Raw genomic sequence first — 27,153 nt, 5'->3', positions numbered from 1 at the left:
CTACTTATCAGAACACTCTCCTTAGGTTTCCTGGGAAATCCAAGTGATGTTACATGATGTATCTCTTTCTTTGGAATCAGAATAACAAACTTGAGTTCAGGTAAGAGCCTCGTCTCCCACTCTAGTCACATAACCACTCTGAACCTCAGTTTTCTCTTCTGTGAATTGGGAATAATCGTTTCTACCTCATTGTATCATCCTGAGGATTGAGAGTCTTTGTGTGAAAGTAAGCTGCAGGTGATTGAATGTAAAAGACAGGGAATAAATTGGGTGTATTTTTTGAGCTCTATGAACAGATTTCCCTCTGCCTTCCGTGTTCCAAGATCTCACTTAGCAGCCTTGTTTTTTTAAAAAGTTGATGAATTGAAGTTATCTCCTGCTTCTGTTCCTAAAATAATACAAACTCCATTTTTATTAATTTCTCAGAGTTGTCAAGCTTGGGAATTCTTATGTCAGTTACAGATCTTGGATGATAAGCATTTAGTGCTTATCATCTAAGCATTTAGTGCTTATCATCCAAACATTTAGTGCTAAGCTTTAGGTTAGACCTAAAACGGCATTTCAGACCCGAGACAATGGGGATTTTTGATAGCTTCATCCTTGCAAGGAGCAAGCAAGAAGCAAGGGAGCTTCAGGATTAGGGACAAAAGCCTTTTTAAACACCTTCCGACCAATTTCCTCACGCTTGTCAAAACAGGAACAGGCTTGTGTAAAAGGGCCACAGAGGGGCTTAGGTTTGCTGAAAGGCACTGAACGGCCTCCCATGGATTGTCAAGGGCTGACTCAGTTCCCAGCGGTGTCAGCAGTAGGCATTAAGCAAGTCCTTCTGTTTATGAGCAACTCAGTCAGGTGGGTTTGGTCTAACTGGCTTACTTTGTGCCAGTTACATATATTTGGCCAAGCTGAGCTGCTTATCTGCAGAGCTGTTGATCTGTTAATGTTTCTGTACCCTGAGTCCTCATCTGAGTTCTCCTTTTCCCTTCCCCCCACCCCACGATCTTCCGTGCTCATCTCTCGCCTGCCTCGCTTTGAATAGACAACCCATCTAGTCCCCTGACTTACAGATTTTGAACACCTTTTGGTGTTCCTGCTTCCTAGAATTCTTCGAAAATACAAAGCCTAGGTGAGATATCTAGAGTTCTTTTTTTCTGCTTTCTATAATGGCGGAAGTAGTCAAAAGCAGAGATTTCCCAAATTACTGGACTTATGGAAAGAAAGGTGTGGACGAGATTTCCCCTTTGGCAGGTCTAAATCAGGTGATGCATGCGTGTCCAGAAATCTGCATTTTAACATGTATTTTAGGGGATTCTTATGATAAAGCAAGTTTGAGAAACAGCTTGGATTTTCGTTGGAGTGATAAGAGTTGATAATAGTTAGGTTTACTTCTTCAAGTACATTTTTTTTTTATCCTAACAGTCTCCATATTGCTGAATGGTTGGCCGTATGGATGATCTCACCAGCATGGAGTGGCCCTAACGTAGTGAAAAGAAAATGCTGTGCATAGGAAATTAAGAAAGGAGGCTGGATGCTGACATATCCCAGACTTCAACCAGGTCTTATGAAACATGTTTTGGTGCTCTTGAAGCTATGAGCATGAGCTTTCATTGGTGGCAATTTAGTCACCTTGGGAGAGATTTATGTTCAAGGTTTTTTTCCCCTTGTTTGTATAAAAAACTGCCTGGAACCCATCAAAATAATTAAGCTTCATGAGCGTAGGGACCGCTACATGCTTCTTATGGTGTCTGGCACACAGTAGGCTCTCAATAAAACAAGAAAGTGGATGAATGAATGAATGAGTGATTGAACATTGCATTCATTCCATGAATGTGACTGTGGCAGAGCTCCTTCCTCCTGTCTGTATATTTCTGTCTTCCCTTCTGTGTGATGCTGGGAAGAATTTAGCTGAAATCAAAAGAGTGGAGAGTAAACTTTGACTCCGAGTTCACTCTATGTGGGACAGACATTCACTATCTGTGGGCTTTCTGAGCTTTATAGTTAAAGTGGAGAGCTTTCTCCAGGACATTGGGTGGGGGCCAGTTGAGACAATGGGCTCAAAGGGCTTTGTTACCACCCAACTCCTGAACCGTTGTGAAGGACTATTGTATGTTTCCTCTACTTAAATGCCTCCAATTCTCTGCCCCATGTGACACCATCATTACCCCTCAGTTTCATCTTCCAGAGGGAGATCTTTGAGAGTCAGTGCCCAAGATCTGTGAGACACTGGTGCATATTTGCTTCTTTTTCTCAATATATGGACACTCAGTATATCTCAAGGCTAGAAAACTAAAGGAAAACTATAGTATTAGCAGTAGAGGATGGCCAGAGAGGAGGATGTGTTCCTTGACCTTGGGCAAATTCTTCATCCTTTCTGGGTCTTAGTACCCTCCCCTATAGAATGGGTAACCTGTTTCCATCATCTGTTTGGTCCCTTCTGTGTCAACTTGGAAGCCCCCTGCCAGGAGATGAAGGGTAGCTCTGTTCTATGTATGGAGGATACATGGGAAGAGGCCCACATGTATAATAATAGAAAGAAAATGAAAGTTATGGCCCTTTAACCTCTTTCTATGGTGCAAATATGGAAAGGTAAGCAGTCCTAAGAAAGAAAGATGTTGTGAAAGAAAACAATGGTGACCTGATCTGTTTCTTCTCTCTGCTACAGTGACCTTACCTGGGTTGCTTCTCCATGTTGTATATGTATTTTTATTCTTTTCCTCTTTCATTTCTACACTCATTCAACAAACATTGATTGAGAAGGTGGGGTTCTATTGGCTCTCTCATCTGTGCAATCATGGACCCAGGCTTTGTGTTTTCCTGTTGCTAAACTTTCATTTTCTTGGGCGAAAGAGCAATTGTTCTTGTTTTTCTGCTCTGCATCTCACAATGACAGACTGTTAAAACTCTGTCAGGCGTTACTCTGACCAGCCTTTGCTCGCTCTCCAGAGGGCTGAGGAACAGCTCCCTGGATACCACCAGCCCACACACTTGGGGTGGCCTAGCCCTTTGCTGTCTCACCTGCCTCCCCCTGTCCAGTTGTAGCTCCCTCATGCCCAGGAGGCAAGTGGACTGTGGAATCTACCAGCTGGCTTGCTGCCCCTCAAGCCATTGAGTATAGTCGTGTGGCAAGAGCAAAGGCTATGAAGTCAAGGAAACCTGGGTTTTGAATGAAATTCCAACGTGAACTAGTTTTGAGAACTTTGCCAAATTTCCTTCCTAAGCTCTCTAAACCCCGGCTCCTCACACATGAAAAAGACAACGATCATAACTATTTTGCAGAATTACCTTAAAGCTAAAATGAGATAAAATATGGAAAACATTTGTTCAAAAAATGGATTGATATTTGCTCATGAAATCTCCAGCTCCATGTCCTGAACCCTATCCTCGCACGTCCAATTTCTACCACATTTCAAAGTTAGATTCTCCTGCCACTTTTACCATGAAATGCCAGAAGTACTTTCTCTCTCAGCTGGATTCTTTTATGGCTCAAATTACATTTTACCATGCATGTTAGGTATTTGTGGTGTTGTCACGTTCCCAACTAGAAAGTAAACATCTTATTTATCCTTATTTTGCCCCAAAGCTAGCACAGTTGATTTCCCATGAGATATAGCACTCAAAAAACCCTGCAAAATGACTTAGCAAGTGAACATAAAATGAATTATTTTATCAATTCATAAAATGAATATGGTAGTAAGAGAAATTTCTACGTGTAAGAAGCTCAAAGGGGTATTTTAGTTGATGTATCTATCTGAAATAAAAGATTTGACAATGATCTTCCAGCAAAATACTTGAGCATATATAACTGATAACAAGTTTAGGATGTAAAATATATAAGGAATTCTATGACTCAATAAGAAAAAAGAACTAATTATAAAAATGGACAAAGAATAAGAACAGGAGATGTCAGAGAAGATAAAAACCCAAATGGGCAATAAACATATGAAATGTTGTTGGACCTTATGAGTAATTATAAAACTGAAAATTAAAATAATGAGGGACTGTTTCATAAAGTGGAAACTTCGGAAGTAATAAGTATTGGTGAGGCTGTAGGAAATGTGGAGTCTCAAAAAAATGCATGTTTTACCCCAATGTTCATAGCAGCAGTATTTACAATAGCCAAGACATGGAAGCAAACTAAATGTCCATCAACAGATGAATGGATAAAGAAGATGTGAAATATATAAATATATGTATATAATGGAATATTAGTCAGCCACAAAAAAGAATGAAATAATGCCATTTGCAGCAACACATGGATGGACCTAGAGATTATCATACTAAGTGAAGTAAGTCAGACAGAGAGAAAGACAAATATATGATATCACTTATGTGTGGAATCTAAAAAAATGATACAAATGAACTTATTTACAAAACAGAAATAGACTCATAGACATAGAAAACAAACTTATGGTTACCAAAGGGGAAAGGGGGGAAGGGATAAATTAGGAGTTTGGGATTAAAATATACACACTACTATATATAAAATAGATAACCAACAAGGACCTACTGTATAGCACAGGGAACTCTACTCAATATCTTGCAATACCTATAATGGAAAAGAATCTTAAAAAGAATATATATATATATATATATATATAAAATTTTATATATTCAGTATAATGAATCACTTTGCTGTACACCTGAAACTAACAAAACACTGTAAATCAACTATATTTCAATAAAATTTTTTTAAAATGTATGTTTCAATTTGATCATGGCATATTCCTGCAGTGAAATATAAACGTGTGAAAACGATGCGCCTGCTCCACATGTTTCATCAAGCATAGATACTGAAAACAGAACAGATAATGATAAAGACTGACAAAGGCTGCTTGCAGAGGTCTAAAATAGTTTGACTGCATTTATGTGTAACATCCACACACACATACACATAGCCATTCCCTATGCTGTTTTTGGAGGGGGAGGTGTAGTAAGATTATGAAAATGTAGACAAGATATTCATACAACACTGGTGACCTGGTTTCCTCTTGGATGGAGAGAGGGAGAGGGCTGGACTCACAGGAAGCAAGTTGGGGCTTTCCTATTTCTTACATTGTTTAAGGAGTTCATGGGATTCGATGGGAGTTCATGTAAACTGGGGTTCCAAGTTTTTGGAAACTACCTGAAAATCCTCCAGTAGTCCCCTTTACCTGTTTGGGGGCTGAAAAGTTTCTGCCTGATCATGCTTTTAAAGGAGAGATCCAGGAACGACTTGAGGGAATCACAAGGATAGAGAGTGTTAAGGGTATTTCTCAGTGTGGCCTTGGGCATCTCAGCTCTAGTTCATTATCTACCCACACCACCCGTCCCCCAGATCTGGTGTCTCACATTGCCTTTTGTGCTGTAAAAGCCAAATGAGAGGCTTTTAAATTATTTCTGTTGCTTAGAAAAGAGAAATATTATCCCTGGTAACAAAATCATCAAATTTTATTATGTGCAAGCCAGTGTTATATATTTCAGAGTTTTGCTTTAAAGGATACAATTTAGAGAAATGGGACAGCTTTTCATGGGCTTGGAAATTTCTATCGTCAAGACATATTACTAGGGAAGTACAATACGTTGTAAAATTACAAGGAACTGCGATTCAGCCCTATTTTGACTTTATTCATAAAAAACAAATTAATAGCAAATGAATAAAACTTTTAAACCATTTTCTGTGTAATAATACTAAACAAAACAACAAATAAAACAGCCGCATTCCAACAGCTGTTTAAGAAACCCCAATGATATTTCATCCATTGTGAAATTTGGCATTTGGGCAGAATAAAGACCAAAGTAAATATTTATTGATTCATGGGAGAACACTGAAAATTCCTCCTTTATAAGTAGAATAAGCAAATAAACCATGATTTATAAAAACCCTGGCTAACTAAATCAGCTAATGGGTCTATTCAAAAAATTCTTATCATGTAAACTGTGAACTGACATTTATAATTGAAAATTACCAGTTTCTCTATGAATTTAATATACATATAGTTAACCACCTGCTTGACTGTTATATAGAGCCATTTAAATGTGCAAATGGATGTAAAAATGTTTGAAGGCTTTTGAACCAAACACATTAATTGCCAGTGTGTGTTAATGGAAACAGGCAGAATGGATGCTTGCCTCCTTCTGTAATAAATGTAAAAATTCCCTGGGCTTCTGAGTCTGTGCTGAGCACACATGGAGGCCTTTTATAGGAGAAGCTCATTGGAGAGATTAAGGCCCTCAACCCCAACCAAAGAGGTGAAAAGGAGACAGGGAAAAAGTTACATCAGCGAGATTTATTACAAGTGCCGCATTTCTATCACAGTTCTGTCCAAGCTGGGAATTGGAGGCTTCCTGATGAGCCCACATCACTGTGGGAAGGGCAGTGGGGATTGAGATGAAGTGTAAAGCAAGCCTGTGGGCACGTCAGTACCTGGTTCCCTCCTGTTGACAGCACTTGGCAAGTGACCCTGTGCTTTCCCTTAGTGGCCTGGGGACCCCAGAACCTGCCCTCACCGGGCAGTAACCCACGTGTTCAGAAACCCTTCCCCCTCCAAAAGATACGTCTGTCCTCTGTCCCCTGCTTACCTGTGGGCTCCAGGTGTTTCAGATAGAGAACCTATGGATAGTCTGGTGTGTCCCTCTGCCTGGTCTCTCATTGAAAGGGGCCACTGGTTGTCTGTGGCTCTGGGGCAGGTGGCACCTCCGGGGGCTGGGTGTTAAGTCCCTCCTGCAGCCATGCTCTGGCTCACCCTGCTTTTCTGTGACTGTTTGCCTATCGTGGTGCAGATGGAGGGACCCAGCTTGACACCGAGCCAGAGCTCACTGGTGGAAGCAGATGCCTGGGAGATGGTTGGGGAACTTCTGGGGGTGGAGAAAGACCCATCCTTGGTTAAGAGGGCACCAGGGAAGAGAGATTTGGCCCAATGTCAGAGCTTTAGTCTTCAGAGGAAGTCGAGACTGTGAGGCGTATGGGTCTCCTGACTGTGCCAGCAGCCTGGTCCCAACATTGCACATCCAGGTGTTACAGAGAGGGACATACGCCAATCAAAAACTAAAACTGCAGCTTTGATGGAAACTTGGCCATAGGTTGGGGCCCAAGAAGCTGTTTTGGGGGTGGCTTCTTACAAAACAAATTACAAAATGGCAGAAATCGTTCTTCTCCACTTGGTAAAAATCAACCTCAGAAGCCTTCAGAGCATCACAGGTGACACCCGGGTTGTGGGAAAGTACTTACTCATGGGGACTTTGGGAAATTCCTAGGAGTAAGAGAGGGACTTGGCAAGAATCTAAGGTTTTTGAAGAGCCAGTTGGGGTAAGAGTCAGTGACACGGGAATATTATTTTTCATGAGACTTAGTTCTCCTCTACAGGCTAATGGGACCTGGGAACACCCAGGTAAGGTGAAACATGAATAAGGTATTACATTTGGACATATTTTTCAGAGTCGGCTGGTCAAACCCCAAAAGGACACCCTGCTCACTGCTGTCCCTCACCTCTGCTCCAGCCCATTTAATCAGTGCCCCCAAACCCAGCACTCAGCTTCACACTCCAGGCTACTTTCTGGATGGTCTTTGGACAGTCTCACAACATCAGTTCAAATCTCAAAAGATAAAGACTTTTTACCACAAAGATATTAAGAAGACTGTGTCACAGGCTCTGAGAGCAAGTTCCAGAGAGGAGTTCCAAATGTCCTGTGAGCATAATTATGCCATGGCACTTAGTGATCATTCCTCCTGTGCAACAGCTTCCCCAGCTCACCCCAGACCCAGGTCGCTGTCGGGAGAGCTGCAAGAGGAAGAAAGGGACCCAAAGCTCTTGGGAAATCAGGTCCTCCTTTCTGAAGAGAGAGAGAGAGAGAGAGAGAGACAGAGAGAGAGAGACAGAGAGACACACAGAGAGAGAGACAGAGAGAGAGAGAGAGAGAACGAGAAGACAGCATGAGGGGCACCTCTGTGGCCTCTGACCATGTGGGTCTGTGCACAGGGCTCAAAGCCTGGGAGGAAGTGACTTGCCTTGCAGAGGTGTGACCTATGGTTCAGAGCCAGGCCCTGGTCCCTGGGAGCCCAGAGGCTGGCCCTGGGCTAGCTGGGGCCTCCGCAGCAGAAAGAAGAAGGAGATGGGAGAGGTGGAGTCTGGACCAGCTATCTGGCTGGCCTCAAATGGGGTCCCGGTCCAAATCCCAATGGCTTAAAGGTCCTGAACTTCTTCGTCCTTGTTCATTTGGGGAAGGCACTCTGCTGCACGGGGCTGTTGGGTGACAGTAGGAGGGTTTTGGTGCTGGAGGGGCAGAGACAGTGACAAAGACACAGTGAAGGCCTGCGGTAGTGTGTCCGGGAGTGGGGGGTAGAGCAGGTTTCCCCCTGATAGTGGGGCAGGGCTACGGTGACCAACTGTGCCAGTTTGTCTGCGATTGAAGGGGTCCTGGGATGTGGGGAAAGTCCTGGGCAAACAGGAGAACCTGTTCCCCCTGGGCGAGGACAAGCAATCACTGGGCAGGGCATTGAGGCTCTGGCTAGGTGGAAGGAGAAGCTCCCGAGGTATAAACTTCCTTCACAAAAATCAGGTGCAAAACCAAAACCCAAACCCCAAACCAAAACCAACCACCAAAAGAGACAATTTCCTCTCAGCGAACTTATGTGATATGAGGAGCCCTCACTTTTGCTGATGGCAGCCACTCCTGATTATTTGTTTTAAGGAATTTCTTGTACCTTCCTCTCCCTGTGGGGGTCCTGGTGTTGGAATTGAGGTTCTGGGTCTCAACTCTGCAGGCTGCTGCCTGGGGAAGTGTTCCCTCCGAGCACTTGTAAAGTTCTACGTGTGAGTTACACAGTCAGCAAGAGGCGATGGCTGAGCCAGGTGGGTAAGCCAGGTCATAGCAGACTTGGGGCAATGAGACACGTCCCAGCTCCCAGCATCTGCCTTGGAGCCTGCTGAGGGACAGTTTATCTTGGAACCAGCCAGGCTAAGGCTGAAGGGTCAAAGACCTGGTAGCTATGACTGGGCGAGGCTGGAAAAACATGCAGGTTGCCTGGCTACCACCAACTCAGTTCTCCCCTGTAAGACTTCTGTATTGGGGTCAGAAGCAAATCTGAGACCTTAAGAAATCCCTCTGTTCAATGCAGATACCATTTAAAACATCTTCCCATTGGCATCAGGGATTATTCTTGTTTTATTTCTGGGAGGACAATTCTGGAGCTGGTTGTTTTAAAATAGTTTCAAGTACAATGCAATTAATTTTCATAAAAACATCACACTTATCAGATGTGATCCTGCCACTCTCTTAGAGGAGCAGCTGTTGGTGTTTGCAGCCCTTTGCGTTTATCTTTTTGACATGTTACGGAGGTTTTTTTATGTCAGATAAGATAAAAGTAGGTGTTTGTTGCTACAGTTTCCCTTAGTACCTAGAATTCTGCATTTATCTAAAAGAGCCAGATGTTGAATTGAGGATGGAATAACAAACACTGAGATTTGCTTTGAAATCCACCTCTGTAGAAGTATGTTCTCTTAAGAGATTTACAAGGAATCTTTTGAGTTCGTCCTCTCCTAAAGAAGATGAACTAGAGATTTTGCTTGGTATTATACTCCTCCTATATATACACATACATGTACTTATGTTTTAATTTACGCAAGAGAAAAAAATTGTAAAAGTGCTTAGGTTCCTAAGCTGTTTTTCCATAATCTTAACTCTCTTGAAACTATTAAAATTAATCTGCAGTGAAGCTCTCAGATAGTGAATATTCAGTATAGCTTCTTACATTTTCTCACATGGGCTCCTGGATCCTTCTGAATTATGCCAGGGACTATTATGGTTCAATAGTAGGGTTTTGCTTTCAACTTCCCGAACTGTAGTGACTCAGGGTGTGTTATGAAACATAGAATTGTTTAGTTGAAAGCTTCCTTAACCCTTATCTGTTTACTGCCCGCCAGTATATCAGCTACCAAAAAGAAGGCTCACCCTTTGTCTTCTAGTAGTGGGATACTTGGTGATGGTAACTCTTTTGAGTTCCCAGATACATAAATATAACTTTTGATACCCATCTTGCCTGCAGAGGGAAGTTTCCAGGCAAGAAACTGTTCTGTGTGCGCGCACATGCGCACACCGTATTTTGAAGCTAATTAACTATAGATCATAAACCTTTATACTTTACTTGAATCAACTCAATAAACCAGTCCAGTCAAAACTGAATATCTGGAGTGAAAGCTAATACAGATAAGCTTTCATATACAGAATGCTTATCTCAGGGACTCAGATGGATTTTGGCATCTAAAAGACAAAATAAAAAAACATGGACATCTTTGTTATTATAAGGAGTTCCTATATATAAAGTTAGCATTTTGTTTTGGAACACTTTATGTCCTTTAGTCATTAAATAGATATGGCACTGGGGTCCCAGTGGGAAATGGCTATAGTACCAGGAAGTAACTTTTTAAAGAAAAAGTCTTCCCCTAGACAGTACAAGACTAGTAGAGAGGTATTAGGGAAATATTATTAAATGAGTAAACCGAGGGCAGCAAATGCCCTTGCATTTTTTTGTATTTATCTTCAAAGACTTCACGGACTTTGGCAAGCTGAAAATGACCCCTAAGTTTGTGGAAACCTGCATTTAAATATTTTCTACATAAAAGGTAGTTCTCAAATGTAAAAACAATATTTACAAAGGTATCATGTGCACGTGTTACATATTTTCTTTGAAAATTGCAAGAAGGCATTTTAAGTAATAGCCGATATATTTCTTTTGAAATGTTGCAGCTGAAACACAAAGGAAAAAACTATCAATATGTACAACTTGCATGGATCTTAATGGTGTTATGCAGTGTGAAAAAGGCAATTGCAAAAGGTACATACCTAATGATCCCATTTATCTAAGCATTCTCAAAATGAGAAGATTACAGAGATAGAGAACAGTTCAGTCAGGGGTTAGGGAAGGGGAGGGTGTGATTGCCTAGGGGTAGCCCAAGGGAGTTTCTTTGTGGTGATGGAACAGTTCTTTATCTTGATTGTGGTGGTGATGTGAACCTAGACATGTAATAAAATGCCATAGAATTATACAGGAAAACATGCAAGAGAACAATGAGTTTATTCAGAAACAGGTGAAATCCAAGGAAGGCTTGAACTCTAGTTAATTCTTACTGTGTCAGTGTCAATTTCCGGATATTGATAATGTGTTATAGTTATGGTTGGGGGAGACTGGGTGATGGGTACACAGGATCTCTCTGTACTGTTAATGCAACTTTTTTGTGATCCTATAATTATTTCAAATTATAAAGTTAGAAACAAATGCCTCTGCTGAAGAAAGGATTCTAGCTACCAATCAAACATACTTATGAAGCAATTTAGTCGAAGACTGGCATCCTTTTAGGAGGCAGGGCTTTTAGATATAAATGCTGAAGACTCTTGATTTAGTATATGCTTAGTAGTATTCAGGTCTGCCAAGTCTTAAGGTGTGTAATTTAAAGCAATTCCTGTTTCCATAACTTCTATTAAAGTTGTAGAATCAGGAAATTTTAGAGTGAGCAGGAATCTTACAAAGGATGTAGGCCAAATTTTCAGGTTACACCTCTGGGTTTTGGTATCCCCATTTGTAATATAAGGGCTATGTCCCAGACTGCCATGTCCTGAAACTTTGCAATACAAACTACAGAAACTTTAATGGTAATCTTATAAATTTTGCCTCGATATTTACTGCATGAGACAAATATCTCGATTTATGTTGATTGCAAATGTGAATGCAGAAGAGACAATTATTTAACATCATCTCACACATTATAAAAACCTGGAGAGTAAATTACCTGGGTTTTTACCACTTAGCTAAGGTTTAAAATCTTCCAGGACACGGGCCTCCCTGGTGGCGCAGTGGTTGAGAGTCCGCCTGCCGATGCAGGGGACACGGGTTCGTGCCCCGGTCCGGGAAGATCCCATATGCCGCGGAGCGGCTGGGCCTGTGAGCCATGGCCGCTGAGCCTGCGCGTCCGGAGCCTGTGCTCCGCAACGGGAGAGGCCACAACAGTGAAAGGCCCGCGTACCGCTAAGAAAGAAAGAAAAAAAAAAAAAAATCTTCCAGGACAGAGGGTCAAGGCAGTTTCCCTGAGATGACATATTGTTACATATTCCCTGTACAAAATATATGACTTTTGTCCATTTGAGTATATGCGTGGAAAGGGGAGGCTTACGTACAGGTGTTTCACGGTATGAGTCCACTAACTGCCCACCAGACCTACTAAATCAATCCTGGAAAGGTTCTGGTCAAACAAACATGAAAACTCAGAAAGCTTTAAAGAAGTGGTCATTATTATTTGAGAATAAATGGAGATAATGTTCTCTCAATGACCAATATAGCTTAAGCTTAATCATTCAACTACTCTTTTTCATAGAATGCTAAAAACCGATTACCTTTGGGGAAACTGAGGCCATCATAAAAACAGGCTCAGAATCCACCAGGGCTGTGCCTGGTCTGATGATATAGCACACATTTACAAAAGGATCTCAACAGCAGTAACATTTTGTCTCACGGTATTGACTTCCCTTAAGTCTGTAACAATTTAAGTCATAGTCTTACAAAAACAAAACAAAAACAAAACTAGCAACTCACAGCATCAGTGTAATCATTTTATTAACAAAAGGAACCCATGGGGTTCAGACAAGAGTACAAAATACAATCTCCCCACCCCACCCCCCGGGTTAAATTGTTACATTTTTATAATAAAAATAAAAAGCTTTCATAGTTAACTTATCAAAAACATAACCCCTGCCTATTGAGTTTATTGTGCAAAACAAAAACATGAAAGTAAAGTTCTGCCCATGGAAGAATTTTGTGTGCCAGAAGATGCACTTTCTCAATTTCAAAATTTTTGCATCAAAAAGAAAATTCTAAGGCCACAGTTTCTTTGCAAACTAAGCAAGAGGAGAATAAACAAGCAAATAGCAGCTAAATTTTTACCTTCATTCCCAAGTATTCTCTGTTCCAATGTAGAATCTTCTACCTTCATCAAATAATTTGATTATAGAAAGGTATGCAGTTTCAACCTACTGCTTAAGGTCAGACATACCAATATCAATTCAATAAGGCAAATCATACCTTTTAGCTATTCTCGTAAGTGCTAAAAAATCAGCTTTGTTTTAATTTGGTAGGTGCACTTCATTTCTTTAAAAAAGGTGACAAAACGATCCTACTGAAGGATTCCAGTAAGCAGCTGCTTTTCTACTTGCAGCCAGATAGATAATTAAACTTTCTCTTCCTCCATACCATTTTGTTTTGTTTCTTTTACTTTGTTTTGGTATCATGGAGATGGAAAATGTCTTGACAAAACATGTGAACTGCAACTCAGAAGTCAAGAAATAGCTGAAGGTGATCTTTTTTTAAAGTAAAAATAAAACTGTTTAGACAGCACATAGCTAACAAACACACAAAAACAAAGCAAAATAAAAGATCACCAAAAAACCAAAGCAGGGAAAAAAGATTTGTGACAATTTCAGTACCACAATTATTAGTAAAACAGTTTGTATTGTGATTTTCATTCAGTGGCTTAAAAGATGAAAGAACGGCTTAAGATGCTTATGTGATTACAGAGAAGAGAGGTATACCCAAGGGTGAAAAGCGTACATTTACCTAATGTTTGTATAAAAATCCCTGATCAAATGTCCAGCTAATTTTTACATACATAATTTAACCTTAAAACTTTTCTAACGGAATATACTGACTGAAAGAAAAGCCAATCGTTCAGCTGAATGAAGTACAGTATTCTGCATGGGAAGCACCAGGGTTTCCAGATCTAACCCTCAGGACATGGAGAAAACCAAAGTACTGGGCTGGTCCAAAATCTCTATCATGGGAACCCCCCCTACCTCCCTTCTACTTAGTGTACAGAAATGCTCTCAGCTCACAAAACCAACAGATTAAAGTAAAAACAAGTGAACATGTGACTGTGGCTAGGAGGGGACAGAGGGACAGTAAAAACACTGCTCAGTCTTTTAGCAGCAACACAATCTTGTTGGTCTGAATATCCTGAGGTTAAAGGATAATAAAATATTGCACCAAAACAATAAAAAAAATCACAGTTTAAACAGAATTACTAAAGAACTGGAATAACAATGAACAACACAGTGACTGCCATCAGTAGACTTAAGTCTCTTAACAGAAATTAAGTTTATATGACTTTTCAAAAAAAGGGAAAATGGTATTTCTGCCTTGATTTTGCATTTATTTTGAAATACCCTTTGGTATACACATATTAACGTTCAACTGATGTTAACCTTATAGATTTTGCCCTTGGTCCAGTTTCAGGTTTAGGGATAGGAGAGATGAGATTGCTACTGCAAATGAGCAGAAACTCCAAGGAAGACTTCACCGGCCTGGAGTTTTAAAACATATCTGATTCTGATAACCCCACCAGAGGTAGGTAAAAAAGGCCTTTTTTCCCCCTGTGCAGTTATCAAGGCATCCTAAGGATGCAAGCTTTTTTTTCTTCTTTTTCCTTTTTTAACCCTGTCTTTTTCTAATATGCTCCTAGGTAAATAATATATGAGGAAAATCAAACATGTACTCTGCTGAAGTACTTAAAGGGGATAAAAAGTGCAACTTTCAACAAAATGTGTTTTCATATTGAAGTACACCTTTCCCCTTTCAACTGACAAGCCTTTCAAGGAAGGAACTCTTTCTTGGTTTCGTAATGCTGTATAGCCAACTTACAAACTACCTCTTAAACTACCATTAGAAGAGTGAAAACTGTATTACTTTATTAGAACCTCATAAGACCACGACCTCCGAAAAGGATTCTTTTAAGGACTTCAGTCCTATGGAATATGGTTAGAAATCATGAAGACCCTGACACCAGAGGGTCTCGCTTCATGTTTAATTTAGAGTGGGCCCCTTTCCTGTTCATGCACACCCTTGTGCTGCTACGTTCTCCAAAATCAAGTCTCCTCCCAATGCGTCCATACTGCCTTAAAGCTGAGGATACATCTGTTCTACTTTGAGAAACCTTTGTAAAGATATGCTCGCATAGTGTTTTCACTGTTCACAGGCACCTTTCTCTTGGGTCAGCATAGGCACTCTTCACTTACTCTATCACCATCAGGACTTCCATTACATTCTGTGACTTTTCACATCTTTGTCCCATAGTTCTAAAGGGATACAAGACCACATCACAAACTTGTGCAACAATCCTGTTGGCCCACTGGAAAGTACATGCATTCTTTAATTTCTATCACCTTCAGTCTTGATGTCTATTTATGTTCTTAAGCTAATCTTCCCTCCCTCTTCCCCAAAAAGACAGGGGGAAAGAACCAACATTCTAATTTGGTGATGAACACAGTGATTTCTGAAATACGTTCAGAGAATGAAGGAAACAGGCTGGGTCTCTTCTACATCACTAGGATGTGGATCAACCTGCAAAAACGAGCAGACCAAGATTACTACTGCAGCATTCTTTAACGTGATTCTAGTATCTATTTCTAATTATATGGTCATAAGCCAAACTGCTTAAAGCCTGTTATTAAGAAGTCCCAGTAGGCCACTTAAGTTCTCTGTATTCCATGGCCTTAAAGGCAATCCATGGTACTCTACATGTATGCTACAGAGTACCAAGAAAACACCACAAAATGTGGTAAGTGGATCAGTGATAATCTATCACCATCGTAAAAATTTTTTTGTATGTATCCTCTACTAATTGGGAGTCAAAAACAGACACAGAGGATTATTTACAAGCAGCACAACACAAGTCTAATTTTCTTTTGCTTTACCTCTGAATAAAGAGGCGGAGGCTGAAATCTGAATTCCTGAATGCAGGCAAACATAGGACAGCACGACTCCCCCTCACAGTTAGGGGGTTGAGGGTAAGGAGGAACGTGTCTAGAGAATTCTTCCTCCGACACCACGTCTGCGTAATTTGGTGGTGCTGAAACAAAAAAGGAGTTGGCTCTAAGAAATCCACGCAAAAACTAATTACATTACTCTCTTCTTCAGAAACAGAAACTCTCTTCTTCAAAAACACTCCTACAGGAACAAGAAACTTAGCTTAATTTGAAGATAAAACATTGGTATTTTTTCCTCTAAGCAGGAAGTTTTTGTGCCCATTACAACAAAAAAATATTCAGTAGATTCTGCTTTTATTAAAGTACTATTAACACTGATTTATATTCTCTTTGAGACGTGTGTGTTTTAGTCTAGGTTAAAAAAAATCATTGAAATGTGGCTACGGAAAACACCAACATAACACACTATACTCTTACTCTGATTATTTTCCATTCTTCTACTATTATAAATAGGAATCAGGAGATGTAGATTGTATTTCTGGATCTGCCATTAGGAGCTTTCTGTCTTGGATAAGCTAAACTCTCAAAGTCCCCTCTGGGAATAATGTTTGATGATTTTTAGTAATAAAAAGAGTAGTAAGAGTTGTAGTGGCAGCAGTAATTATCATTTGAGCATTTCCTATCTCATACTTCCTGTTCGTAAGTACTCTATGTGTAAAACTGCATTCTGAAAGAACCTCAGAACATTTTACCTTCAGGCTGTTCTGGCAGAGTCAGCGTCAACCAGCTCATATCCATAAAAAACTGGCTGGCAATGCTGGAGTTTCTGCTGCCAAAACCATTGTATGGAACCGTGCCAATCACCACGGGCAGCTCAAGCATCAATTTTTTAGCACCGGGAATGTGAATATACACCTAATATGCCAAAAAACAAAACAACAACAAAGAGAGAGAGAGAGAGAGAGAAAGGCACAAATATAAGTTAAACCTCATAGTAAATAACCCAATTATTTTTTCATAGAAAAAATGCTTTTGTTGTCTGCTACCACCCCCAACACAACTGTAAATTGTCCTGACGAATAAAATGAAGAACTAAATGAAGAGCCCACGAAATACAGTGAACGCTCTGTGATGGGGACGTGTGGCCTTAATACACTTCATTGTAAGTGAGCACAGCTTACACAGAACCATAGAAAGTTACTATGTCTTCAATATAGCAGCCCTACTGCACCTTCATTCTTCCATGTTATTTAATTAAATACCTCAGGGGGATAGTTTTTGATTAAAAAACAAAGGCCAATCTTCACATATTCCACAATTTGTTGTAATGCTGACATAAAATGACATTTTCCTGGGTATTAAAGGTACATCTTCTCAGTAACATGGCACCAGGTATGGCTCCATGCTACGTCTTTAATTTCACCAAGCGCCATGCTCACAGCTAAGGAGTAGTCCACTCGGATGATGCAGCAGTCCAGGATGGACGGCGTCACAGGCGGGATCTTGAGGGTCTTCCCGTTCCAGGTGTCGGTGCTCCCGGAGGCGATGTGGTTCCCGCGCACGTGGGCCACCATGAGCCGCACGGTCTTCGTTTTCCCACTGGCCAGGTAAGTCTGCGTCTGGAAAATGGCAGCTTTGGGAACAATCAGACGAGAGGAACAATTCTCTATTTCTGCATAGATTGGAATAGCTTCTCCTAAAAAGAAAACAGAAACACCTTCAGAGACCCTTGAGGAAATTCTCTCCACAGTGGAACAAAGCTGTTACTGATGAAAGCTGAAATGTGGCAACGCTGCTTTAACAAGTTGAGAAGCCTCACGGAAAACTTACATCGCAAATCTGAGTCAGAGAAGTGAAAATTTATGGCAGTTTGTGGTAGATACTGTTTTCTAACTATCACATGATTCACTTTTCTAATGTAGCAATATTAGGCTACCAATTCTAAAGATCTGTAAATGACCAGTATCTATAAAAGTTAAGAGAAGACATACAAATAAATGATTCAGTACTACGTTAAGTACAGAAGATCACTAACATACTCATTAGTGCCTAACAAATTAAAATCTTCCCAACAGAAGAACAAAGTCTTCCCATTTTAGGAACTGATAAACACAAATAAAGCAATGGATGGAGTAGCCAAGTTTTACACCCACATTATACACCCACCATCATACTATTCTATTCCATATTCATTTCCAAGAAGCCAGAACCCTGGAGTGGGGGCCAAATCCACTGGATGGAATTGGGCCCTTCACAGATTGTTGTTCTGATATCAATCTGACTGTTAAGAGTGTCAATGCTCTACATTCTAGCCCCTCCCATATATTTGAATTTCCAGCATGGAGTCAGAATGCCTAACAGTATTTTCATATGACAACAGCTCTCTTCTGAGCAACACTGCTTGGAACATTTTTTTGCAACATTAAAATAAAATGCTGGCATTTTCCCACTCTACTGGTTTTAGTCTTTGCTACGAAAGTACCAGGACTAAAGTCAGAAATACCAGGATTATTGGGATCCGCTCATCTATTTACAAATATTTAAATATCAATTATTTATACTAGAACCAGACAACTGTATTATTCATGTTTTAAAATACTATATACTTGGTAAATTACAAAACACTATTAAAAATCACTTACAATTAGCTAATAAAATGAATGAATCTTGCATTTGGATTTTTAAACAGTTTGCTTACCATTACAGTATCCCTTTCTTTCAATTTTGGCACTCAGTGAGACTGGACCAGAAGTGAAAAACCAACAGCCAACCATTTTCTCTTGCGTTTTCAATATAGGGGTCTTGAAAAGTTCAAATAATAAAAATAATTAAACTGGTCTAGAAAACTCATAGAACTTAAAGTTATGTCATTTTTTATTAAACAGTTGTACAGCAATGTCTTCCAAAAAACAACAAATCAACCTTTCTTATCTTCCTGTGACAAACTAGGTACAATAGTTAAAGACAAAGCATTAAAAATGATTCCCTTTTCAGGAAAACTAAGGTGAATTTTCAGATTCAAATTAGGGTGACATCATTCTATTTTATCCTATGTTTTCATTGTGTTTCTGGGAAGTGATATACCATCCTTTAAAAAAGCAATCAAAAACTGCAGTAGAGGGCTTCCCTGGTGGCGCAGTAGTTGGGAGTCCGCCTGCCAATGCAGGGGACATGGGTTCGTGCCCCGGTCCGGGAGGATCCCACATGCCATGGAGTGGCTGGGCCCGTTAGCCATGGCCGCTGAGCCTGCGCGTCCGGAGCCTGTGCTCCGCAATGGGAGAGGCCACAACAGTGAGAGGCCCACTTACCGCAAAACCAAAAAAAACAAAAAAACCAAAAAAAACTGCAGTAGAGGGCTTCCCTGGTGGGGCAGTGGTTGAGAGTCCACCCGCCGATGCAGGGGACACAGGTTCATGCCCCGGTCCGGGAAGATCCCACATGCCGTGGAGCAGCTGGGCCCGTGAGCCATGGCTGCTGAGCCTGCGCGTCTGGAGCCTGTGCTCCACAACGGGAGAGGCCACAACAGTGAGAGGCCCGTGTACCGCAAAAAAACACAAAACAAAAACAAAACCCAAAAAACTGTAGTAGTACCTATTAATATGACAGAACTACTTTTTTTTTTTAAAAGACTTTATGTGTAGATCAGGAAAAGGAGAAATGGTATAAAAACCAATAATCAGAATGTTCTTTTTGTCTTGGCATTTAAAATGTGGAATAAGGAAACAGCCTTTTTTCCTTACTTCAAAATGATTAGGCAGAAATTTCAAGTGTCCTTAACTTAGAATGATTTTTGGGTTTTGTGTAACGGTAGTGCAATAACACACCTAGTGTAATGGATCTAAAGGGTTATTGAACTCACCACCCCACTTTCTATTCTACAGTAGCAAGATAAGCGATACAAGACGCTTATATAATACTGTTTATAAAACAGTATTATAAAATACTGTTTAAAATGCTCAGTTTACAAGACGCACAAACCAAAAGTTCACTGTAAAACCCAAAGCTGCAATATTTTTTTCAATTATAAAAGGATAGTAAAGGACAAATAGTATCTCTTTTTGCCAAAAAATAAAAGATCTTTAAATTATTTGCCACAATGGCCCCATAAATAGTTTAGAATTAGTTAACCACCCAATTCCAAGTAGTTTTTAGAAACACAAAGCAGTTATCAGCATCATTAATTTTCAAAATAGGTGCTGAGCAGGTGATAAGTCATAGTTATAAGCTGGGTCAGCTGGGTCTGGCTATTGTACGATTTTGGCCACAAGGGACCATGCAACTAGGCCATATCTGTTACATTTTTATAATCTAAAGGTGAACATCAGAGTAAATTCTATTTCACTTTCGTGTGGAAGTAGAGTTAAACAACTTTTAACTCCTGTTTCTTTTCCTGATCTTTAAAAACACTGGGTAGAAAGAGAAACCTCCAATATTAAAAATATATCTCTGTAACATCAGTATCATGATGGAAAGTTTAAATTATGACGTAAAAAATCATTCATTCATATTTAAATGAAGAACCATTAGGTCCTAGTAGCTATCATGAAAGTACAAGGTATAATTTTATATTATTTTGATAATATGGGTTTAGATAAAAGAATCTAGCTCATTAACTCCCATCTTGCCTATTCTGTTGTTACTTATAGCCTAATCTTTCTTACCAGCCTACAGTATTTCTGGTGATTATTAGAAGTTCAATGCTTTAATGTGGCCAAATCTGTCATAAGGAAATGATAAGTGAAAGGGTCTCCAGAGCAGCTGCATGCACTTACTTAATGTTAGAAAATGACATGCAAAATGCAAGGAGACACAGCATAATGGCCTGAGCTTCAATAACAGGCTGGGAGTGATTAATACTCTTCCATAATTACTGTTCCTCAACCTGCTATTAGCGAAGAGTTTAGAATACCACAGCCCTGTGAATGTGGCTGCTCTGGGAAAAGTAACTACTCTGTGTGTGTGCATTATTATTATTAAGCCTTATTAATGCATTTTAAGCCCATGTAACTTTCTGGCAAAAGAAGCCCTGAACAACAGGGACACAATCAATAGTACTAACACACACAATTTGTAATTTGCCCAACTTAGAATCACATATTTATAGTGAATGCCTATGGGTTATAAGATTGTATCGGAAAGTGACAGGACAGGCTGCCACCAGACTTGCTAAATGTAGAGACCACAGTTGAAAGGAAGGAGGATGGAAGGGAAGGAGGAAAAGGGGAAGGAGGAAGAGAAGGAGGAAGAACTTACTAGTAATGCTGGTGTGTTGACATCGATGTGACTGACGACCTGGAGTTCCCGCTTAATGCTCTGATCAGGTGCCTGGGGTCGTTCCAAAACTGCTCTCACACAGTACCGAATACTTCCATATTTCCCGGAGAATGAGGTTACCAAAGGTCTGAAATCAACCAAAGAGATGACTTTTTAACTTTGTTTTTCAGTTTAACGAAACTGGGAAAAGCCCTTAAAGTGTTGGGTGTTTTGTTTTGTTTTGTTTTTTTTAAAAAAGGTGAGCGGGGTTAGGTCTACTCAGTGGTTATTCAGGATAAACATGCACACCTGAATGTCAGAAGGTACTTGGTGCCCATACAACTGGATAGACAGGTTGCAGGGAAAGGAAATCCCCAGTTACACAGTTTCACTTACTCAGATGGAAGTTGGAAGCTAAATGGAAATTCATGTTTTCCAGGCTGTAGTAAGAGGATGCCTTCACCTAAAAAAGAGAATACATTTTATTTTTACTAAGGTTCATATTACATCAAGAATTTTCACAATGTAAATCATAGTTTTTTTAAAAGGTTTTCCTAGCTATATATAACACTGAATATACATCAAAAAGTACATTAAACTGAGATTTAGAGAATTAAATTTTGAATCAACTTTTACCAAGTTTAATCAATTTCAAACCACATATATATGTATATACATATGTATCTTCTATCTGCAAATAGACCAATTACACAAGTAATTACCATAAAATGCCAGAGCTCCCATATACATATATATGTGTATACAACCATATACACATACATACCTACATATACATAAACATTTATTTCCCCCACTTGTATACTAGCATGAGTATACTAATGTTAGTATACTATTATATTAACATGAGGTACCAATATTAAACTGGACCTAAAATTAATCTAGAAAAAAATAGATCTATTTATTTTGGGTATACCACAAAAATCAGACTAAATATTTTTTGGGCAGAGATGGAAAAGGAGAGGAAAAATTTACTTGGAATATTATGAATACTGAATACTAAATAGCCAAACCAACAGAACAAATTATTAGGCAGGAGTCATTACTGATTAATAGGGGATGTTGTTTAACTTGGGATATGGAGTGGGCCTGGCCAAGCATGGCCACGACTCCTTCCTCCTGCTCTGGGGTCAGCCAGCACCATTTCATTTCACGCAGAGGCTTATCCTTGACTGTGAGAAGGCCAGTAGGCAGCGTGTGGATGGACCTAGCAAAGCCAGAGGCAGTGCTGGAGCCCTGATGAGTGCAGAGACTGTATCGTTCAGATCTGAAGCCAACTCCAGGGCTATCAGTGTTGGTTGGGTGGCTCCCCAGAGATACTTACAAATGTTCCCTTCATTTTATGTGCATAGATTCAAGTTTAGAACTAAATTCCCTCATCAAGGGTGGGATGATTAATATGAAGAAAGTGCAGAACAGACTGAGAACTTTCTCTGAGATATGCCTGGTCAGTAGATATGGAGATTTCTACTGTAACCATTCATTAAAAAAAATTTAAAGGCCAGAAATCACGAGTGAAATGGGATAATTTTTCATTTAAATACTAGAGTTCTAAGACCATCATCAACTCAGTTAACATTTCAACCTTATACTTTTAGGAAACAGGAATGCATTACTGGCCCATTAAGTTTCCTGAATCTATCTCCAATTTTCAATGTGTAATATATTAGAAAAAAAAAACCTTACAAGTATTTGCCACTTAAGATCATTCAAATAGAAATACTCAAAAGGGGGGTGACTTGGAAGCTAAATGAATAAGTCAAAGGGACATGAGACCATGTTAAATGACAGTGACAGAGTCCCAGAGCTCAGGTGTGTCCAGAGCCGCCCTATAAGTCCCAGCAGTGCTACAGCACTGGAATCAGGGAAGCCTCTCCATTTTATAGCTATCAGGTACTAGGCTCAAGGAATCCCAACACTCCTTAGAGCTGGGCTAAAGTTCTAATTTGTAATTATTAGATTACTGAATATGACAAAGTACTTGAAATGTTTAAAAATGTGGATTTCATTTATGTCCAAAATTTACAGTGCTTAAATGTCAAGCACAAAGCTGATACGAAATGGATACAAACCTAAATAACTTCAATCCCCAAATAGACCTTGGGAGGAAAGGAGGCTATAGACACTTGTACACAAGTAATGACCCTAGCATGCTGGAGTCCATGGCAGTGGCGGGGGCATCTTGAGGACCACTTCTGCTGTTGAAGTAAGAGTTGGCATGGAAACAAGTGAGAAGGGGTTTAGATGAAGGGAAGGGAATGAGGCAGAGCATGACAGGCAAGTGTGAAGAACAGAGTTGCACAGGACATTGGAAGAGGTTGAGAGAGAGATGAAGTTCCCTCTTCAGAGAAAAAACAAATCAACATAGGAACTAGAACATTTAAAATGAGACTTTCAACTACCTCAAAACATAAACAGGAAAAATTTTTGAGAAAGTTGATAAACCTGGGTTATAGTATTTGGAAACAAATCTTTGCTTGCTTGCTTTCTCTTATTTATTAATTTTTAATTAAGTAGGTCCACAAGCTGAATCATGTGCCCATTTCTGCTTCTGCTCATAGTTTATTACCTTTGTCTTATGCAATGAGAACTACAATGTCACAAGATGTTTCATTCGCTAATGGTCCTTCAGCCCAAACTCGTAATTCAGAGCACTGGTGAGCGTGGGAGCTAGAAGACAATCACAGAGGCAGACTGGGGCTCAGGAAGGATGAGGAACACGCACAAGGTCATACTCCTGGTGTGCGACCAAGAAGTGAAACCAACTCTCTGATGTGTCTTGTCTTTCTACCATAATTATTGAATAAAAATATGAAGAAAATCAATCACCGTGAAAGCAAGTAGTTAGATTAACAATGCTGAAAAATTATCCAGTAGATTTTTTGAAAATAGATCCCACAGCCATACTTCCTGAATATCTGGATTTCTAAAAATCTCTTCAGGTGGCTGAAATTCAGCTAGGTTTTGGAATTAGATGAACCTAAGAGTCCACAACTATGTAAAGTTGCTAGCCTCTTCCAAGCTACAGATATTAGGAATGATTCTTTTTCTCAATGAAATCAACTAAAACAGACTATGATTTTACTTTTTGCGAAGGTTTGTTTTGGTACATTCTAAAACAAGCTAAGATTTTCAGGTTGTCTAGGGTTAGCCATTCTATTCCGTTAGAATGACAAGACGAAACCTGACTTGTGAATCAAACACTATTCGATAGCCCAGATTTTACCAAAGCGGTTTTTTTACTTCGAATCCCAGGTCCAACTGCTATTTATCATACATCTATTTACTGAGTAGTTATGGGCACAGAAATACAGAGTCCAAAGTCCTGGACAAAAAAACAATTTACTTCCCTTTTCCATTGCCCTTGACTCCAGTCAGCCATCTTGAAAATCTGTGTTGTCTGTTACCTTGGGGTAGGCATGTATAGGTTGATTCTGGAAACCATATTGATGAAAGGGCATAAGGCAGCTAAGAACTGTCACCTAACATACTATACTTGTTAATCCAAAAGAGGGCTTTGGTTCATACATGTTCTCCTCACCACAGTTTTTGGGATTACTCGATTCTCACATACCTTGAGGATTTAACTGTGAATAGTCTACTTCTCCACAGCAGGACATGGAAAAACTGCACTTACTACTGATTTTTGTATAATACATAGCAAGGGTTAAACACTGATACGCCGTATTTTATTCTTCAAGGGCCGAGAGTCTATACCATTATTTATTTTACAGATAAATGCTGAAGCTGATGAGGCAGAAAAGTAAAATAGTTTAAAGTAGCTCCTACCAACTGAAAGAAGACTAAGACTCACCGTTCCTAGTATTTTTTTGCACCTAATATTGATAGAATACCCATGTAGTGAGTTTCCACATGGGCACTTTTAATAGTGTAAAAGCCTACACTATTAACTGGACTTCACAAGAAGGGTCATCAATCTTCCAGAAACTCTTACAGTGCCCAGATCCCACTGTCACTAAAGGTCTATGGGGGTGGGCCAGGGGAGGGAGGAAGAGAATGCAAAGGAAACAAAAAGAAGCGAAAAATAAATACAAAGAAAGTAAGACAGACGTAGAACTCTTAAGTTACCCCACTCCCCAAAGGAGAGAAACCAAGTATGATGATCAAGTCAAAAAGCACTTCCTTTGAACTCGTAACGCTCAGGAACTACTTCCCTCTTCCTAAGACTGAGGTTTTGCTAACTCATCACGAACCAAGAACTAGCATCTAGAGACGGGGCGGGGGAGATGGGGCCCTCATACACTGGGCACCCGAGAATGGAACCTCGTAAACTCTGGTTCCGCCCTCCACTCCTCAGACCACAAGAGAAGGAACCTAAATCCCCAGATCCTCGATTCCTGACTGCCCATCACAGGTTCCCATGGCAACGGCTCACTCCCAGAGCTGTCCTAGATGGTCCTGGGACCGTGGCGGCAGTCAGACCCCAGCGAGCCAGGGGCGGGGCGCCAGCAGAAGTGAGCACCATCTCCCCGGTGCTGTGAGATGGGGGGCGCAGGCATTGTTGCCCGCCCGTCAAGGCGACCAAACTGAGGCCGGCTACCCCGTGGGCGGACCCCCCGCCCACCCAGCCGGTGGGCATCCGCCGGCTTGCCCTCTCCCAGTCCCGCCAGCCCCTCTCCGGGCCGTGGCCCGCGCTCACCGGCCGGGGGCTCGCGCAGGCTCAGGCGCACGTTCAAGTACTCCACCTCCGAGGCGGCTGCCGGGGCAGTGGCGCCGGCGCTCGGGCCCCAGGCGGCGGTGGCGCGACCCTGGGCCTCCAGGCGCAGCGCCCGGAGGGTCACCGGCTCTGCAGCCTCCAGCAACACATGCCCTGCCACCGTATCGCCGCTCGAGTAGCAGCCCTTGCGCTCGTCCTCGAACACCAGACCTAGACTCTTCACGCGGCCCTCGGAGCCCACCACCGCCGCGGACCCCGCCTCACCGCCCATCCTACCGGCCGACGCGGCCGCACCAAGGACGTCGGCAGCGGCCCGGAGCCGGCGTCGCAAGCAGAGCGGCGCCGCTGTCACGGGCGCCAGCTCACGCCGAGGGCCCGCGCGGCCGCTTTGCGGTGCCCGGTGGAGCCCCGGTGCGCCGTAGGGCCTGTCGCTTTAACAAACCTAGGTGGGAATGGAAAAGGGCCGGGACAACCCACCCCCGGCGCGCGCCCATAGGCTGGCTGTGAGCCGCGCGGCGTGCTGATTGGTTATAAATGGCTACTGAGTCATTTCATTGGCGCCGCCGCGCACGGGCTGGCGCAGGAAGGTAGTGCGTGATCAGGGAGTGGTGACCAATCAGAGTTCGCGGGTGTACACGTGTACAGTCCGTTTATTGGCTGGGGCAAGGCACAGTCCTGGGGCACTGACCAATAGTGAGGCGGTGCGCCCATGTGGACAGATAGTGGGGAACAATATTGGTTAGGGAGGGGGCGGAACCGGGAATCTCAGGCTCGCGGCGTGCCAGCCGTTCCTATGGTTACAAACGGAGGCGGGGTTTCTAGCAGCTTGGGAACTGTTTGCGGGAGTCAGGGGGCTTCACACTAGAATGTGAGGTTGTGGCTGCGACCAGCTTGTGTTTATGATTACATCTGCAATACTCGAGAGGAAGTAGATACCCTGGAAAAAGGAATTTAGCAGTATTTCCTTGTGAGATTTGGGGGCCGACCGCCTCGGAACTTTAATGGACAACTTGGCATCTACTAACATCCAGGTTCCTGAGCCCCGCCTCTCTCGGGTTTCAGAGTTCGCAGCCTAAGAAAGAGCTGCAGAAGGGAAGAATGAAGACTGTGGTTCTCAACCTGGAACAACCCTAAGGAGTTCTGCTGCCCGGCTCGTCTTGCAACCTCTTTAAACTGAGAATGGCTGGAATGGTCATTCTTCCTGCTCTAAATAAGGTCATCAGTCTCGTTTCTAAACAACATCTGCCACCCAAGTTTCTTCCCCACCCAAAAGGAGTTCCTGACCTCGGTGTCACAGTCCACGAAAATTTCCAGTTGCCTTGTTCTCCATGCCCACAGCTCCTGTCGCCTGTCCTCGGTTTCATTTTCTTCTTTAATCCTTCATTCCTTTTCTATTCTAATTTTTTGTTTTTATCATCTAACATCGCTGCCACTATCTAGCCATCGTATTCTAACCCTTATAAATTCTTCCCTTATAAAAATAC

General features: G+C 41.3%; 1 protein-coding gene across 2 annotated transcripts; it reads right to left on the bottom strand.

The window, feature by feature from the left end:
- Positions 1-12,648: 12,648 nt before the first annotated feature.
- Positions 12,649-26,097, bottom strand: ARRDC4 (arrestin domain containing 4). Of its 2 annotated transcripts, none has more exons than XM_030873164.2 (8): positions 25,652-26,097; positions 21,370-21,436; positions 20,974-21,121; positions 18,419-18,521; positions 17,160-17,416; positions 16,473-16,635; positions 15,709-15,863; positions 12,649-15,355 (listed from the first exon to the last, which is right to left on the bottom strand). In XM_030873164.2, exons 1-8 carry the CDS (start codon positions 25,938-25,940, stop codon positions 15,299-15,301), a joined length of 1,239 nt encoding a protein of 412 aa, XP_030729024.2. In that variant the 5' UTR covers positions 25,941-26,097; the 3' UTR covers positions 12,649-15,298. The 2 variants fall into 2 exon arrangements, with proteins under 2 accessions (XP_030729024.2, XP_030729025.2); XM_030873165.2 differs by having other exon boundaries at positions 25,934-26,088.
- Positions 26,098-27,153: the final 1,056 nt, after the last annotated feature.

Source organism: Globicephala melas, chromosome 2 (assembly GCF_963455315.2).
Source record: "Globicephala melas chromosome 2, mGloMel1.2, whole genome shotgun sequence".
Lineage (NCBI taxonomy): Eukaryota > Metazoa > Chordata > Mammalia > Artiodactyla > Delphinidae > Globicephala > Globicephala melas.
This window is presented reverse-complemented; position numbering and strand designations above follow the sequence as displayed.

Bases quoted from the DNA above. Each gene is read 5' to 3' on its own strand.
- ARRDC4 (XM_030873164.2), bottom strand. From the start codon at position 25,940: ATGGGCGGTGAGGCGGGGTCCGCGGCGGTGGTGGGCTCCGAGGGCCGC. The intron at 21,437-25,651 runs GTGAGCGCGGGC...TCTCTTTTTTAG, and splicing joins CCTGCGCGAGCCCCCGGCCG to GTGAAGGCATCCTCTTACTA. The intron at 21,122-21,369 runs GTAAGTGAAACT...GGTTGATTTCAG, and splicing joins AGCTTCCAACTTCCATCTGA to ACCTTTGGTAACCTCATTCT.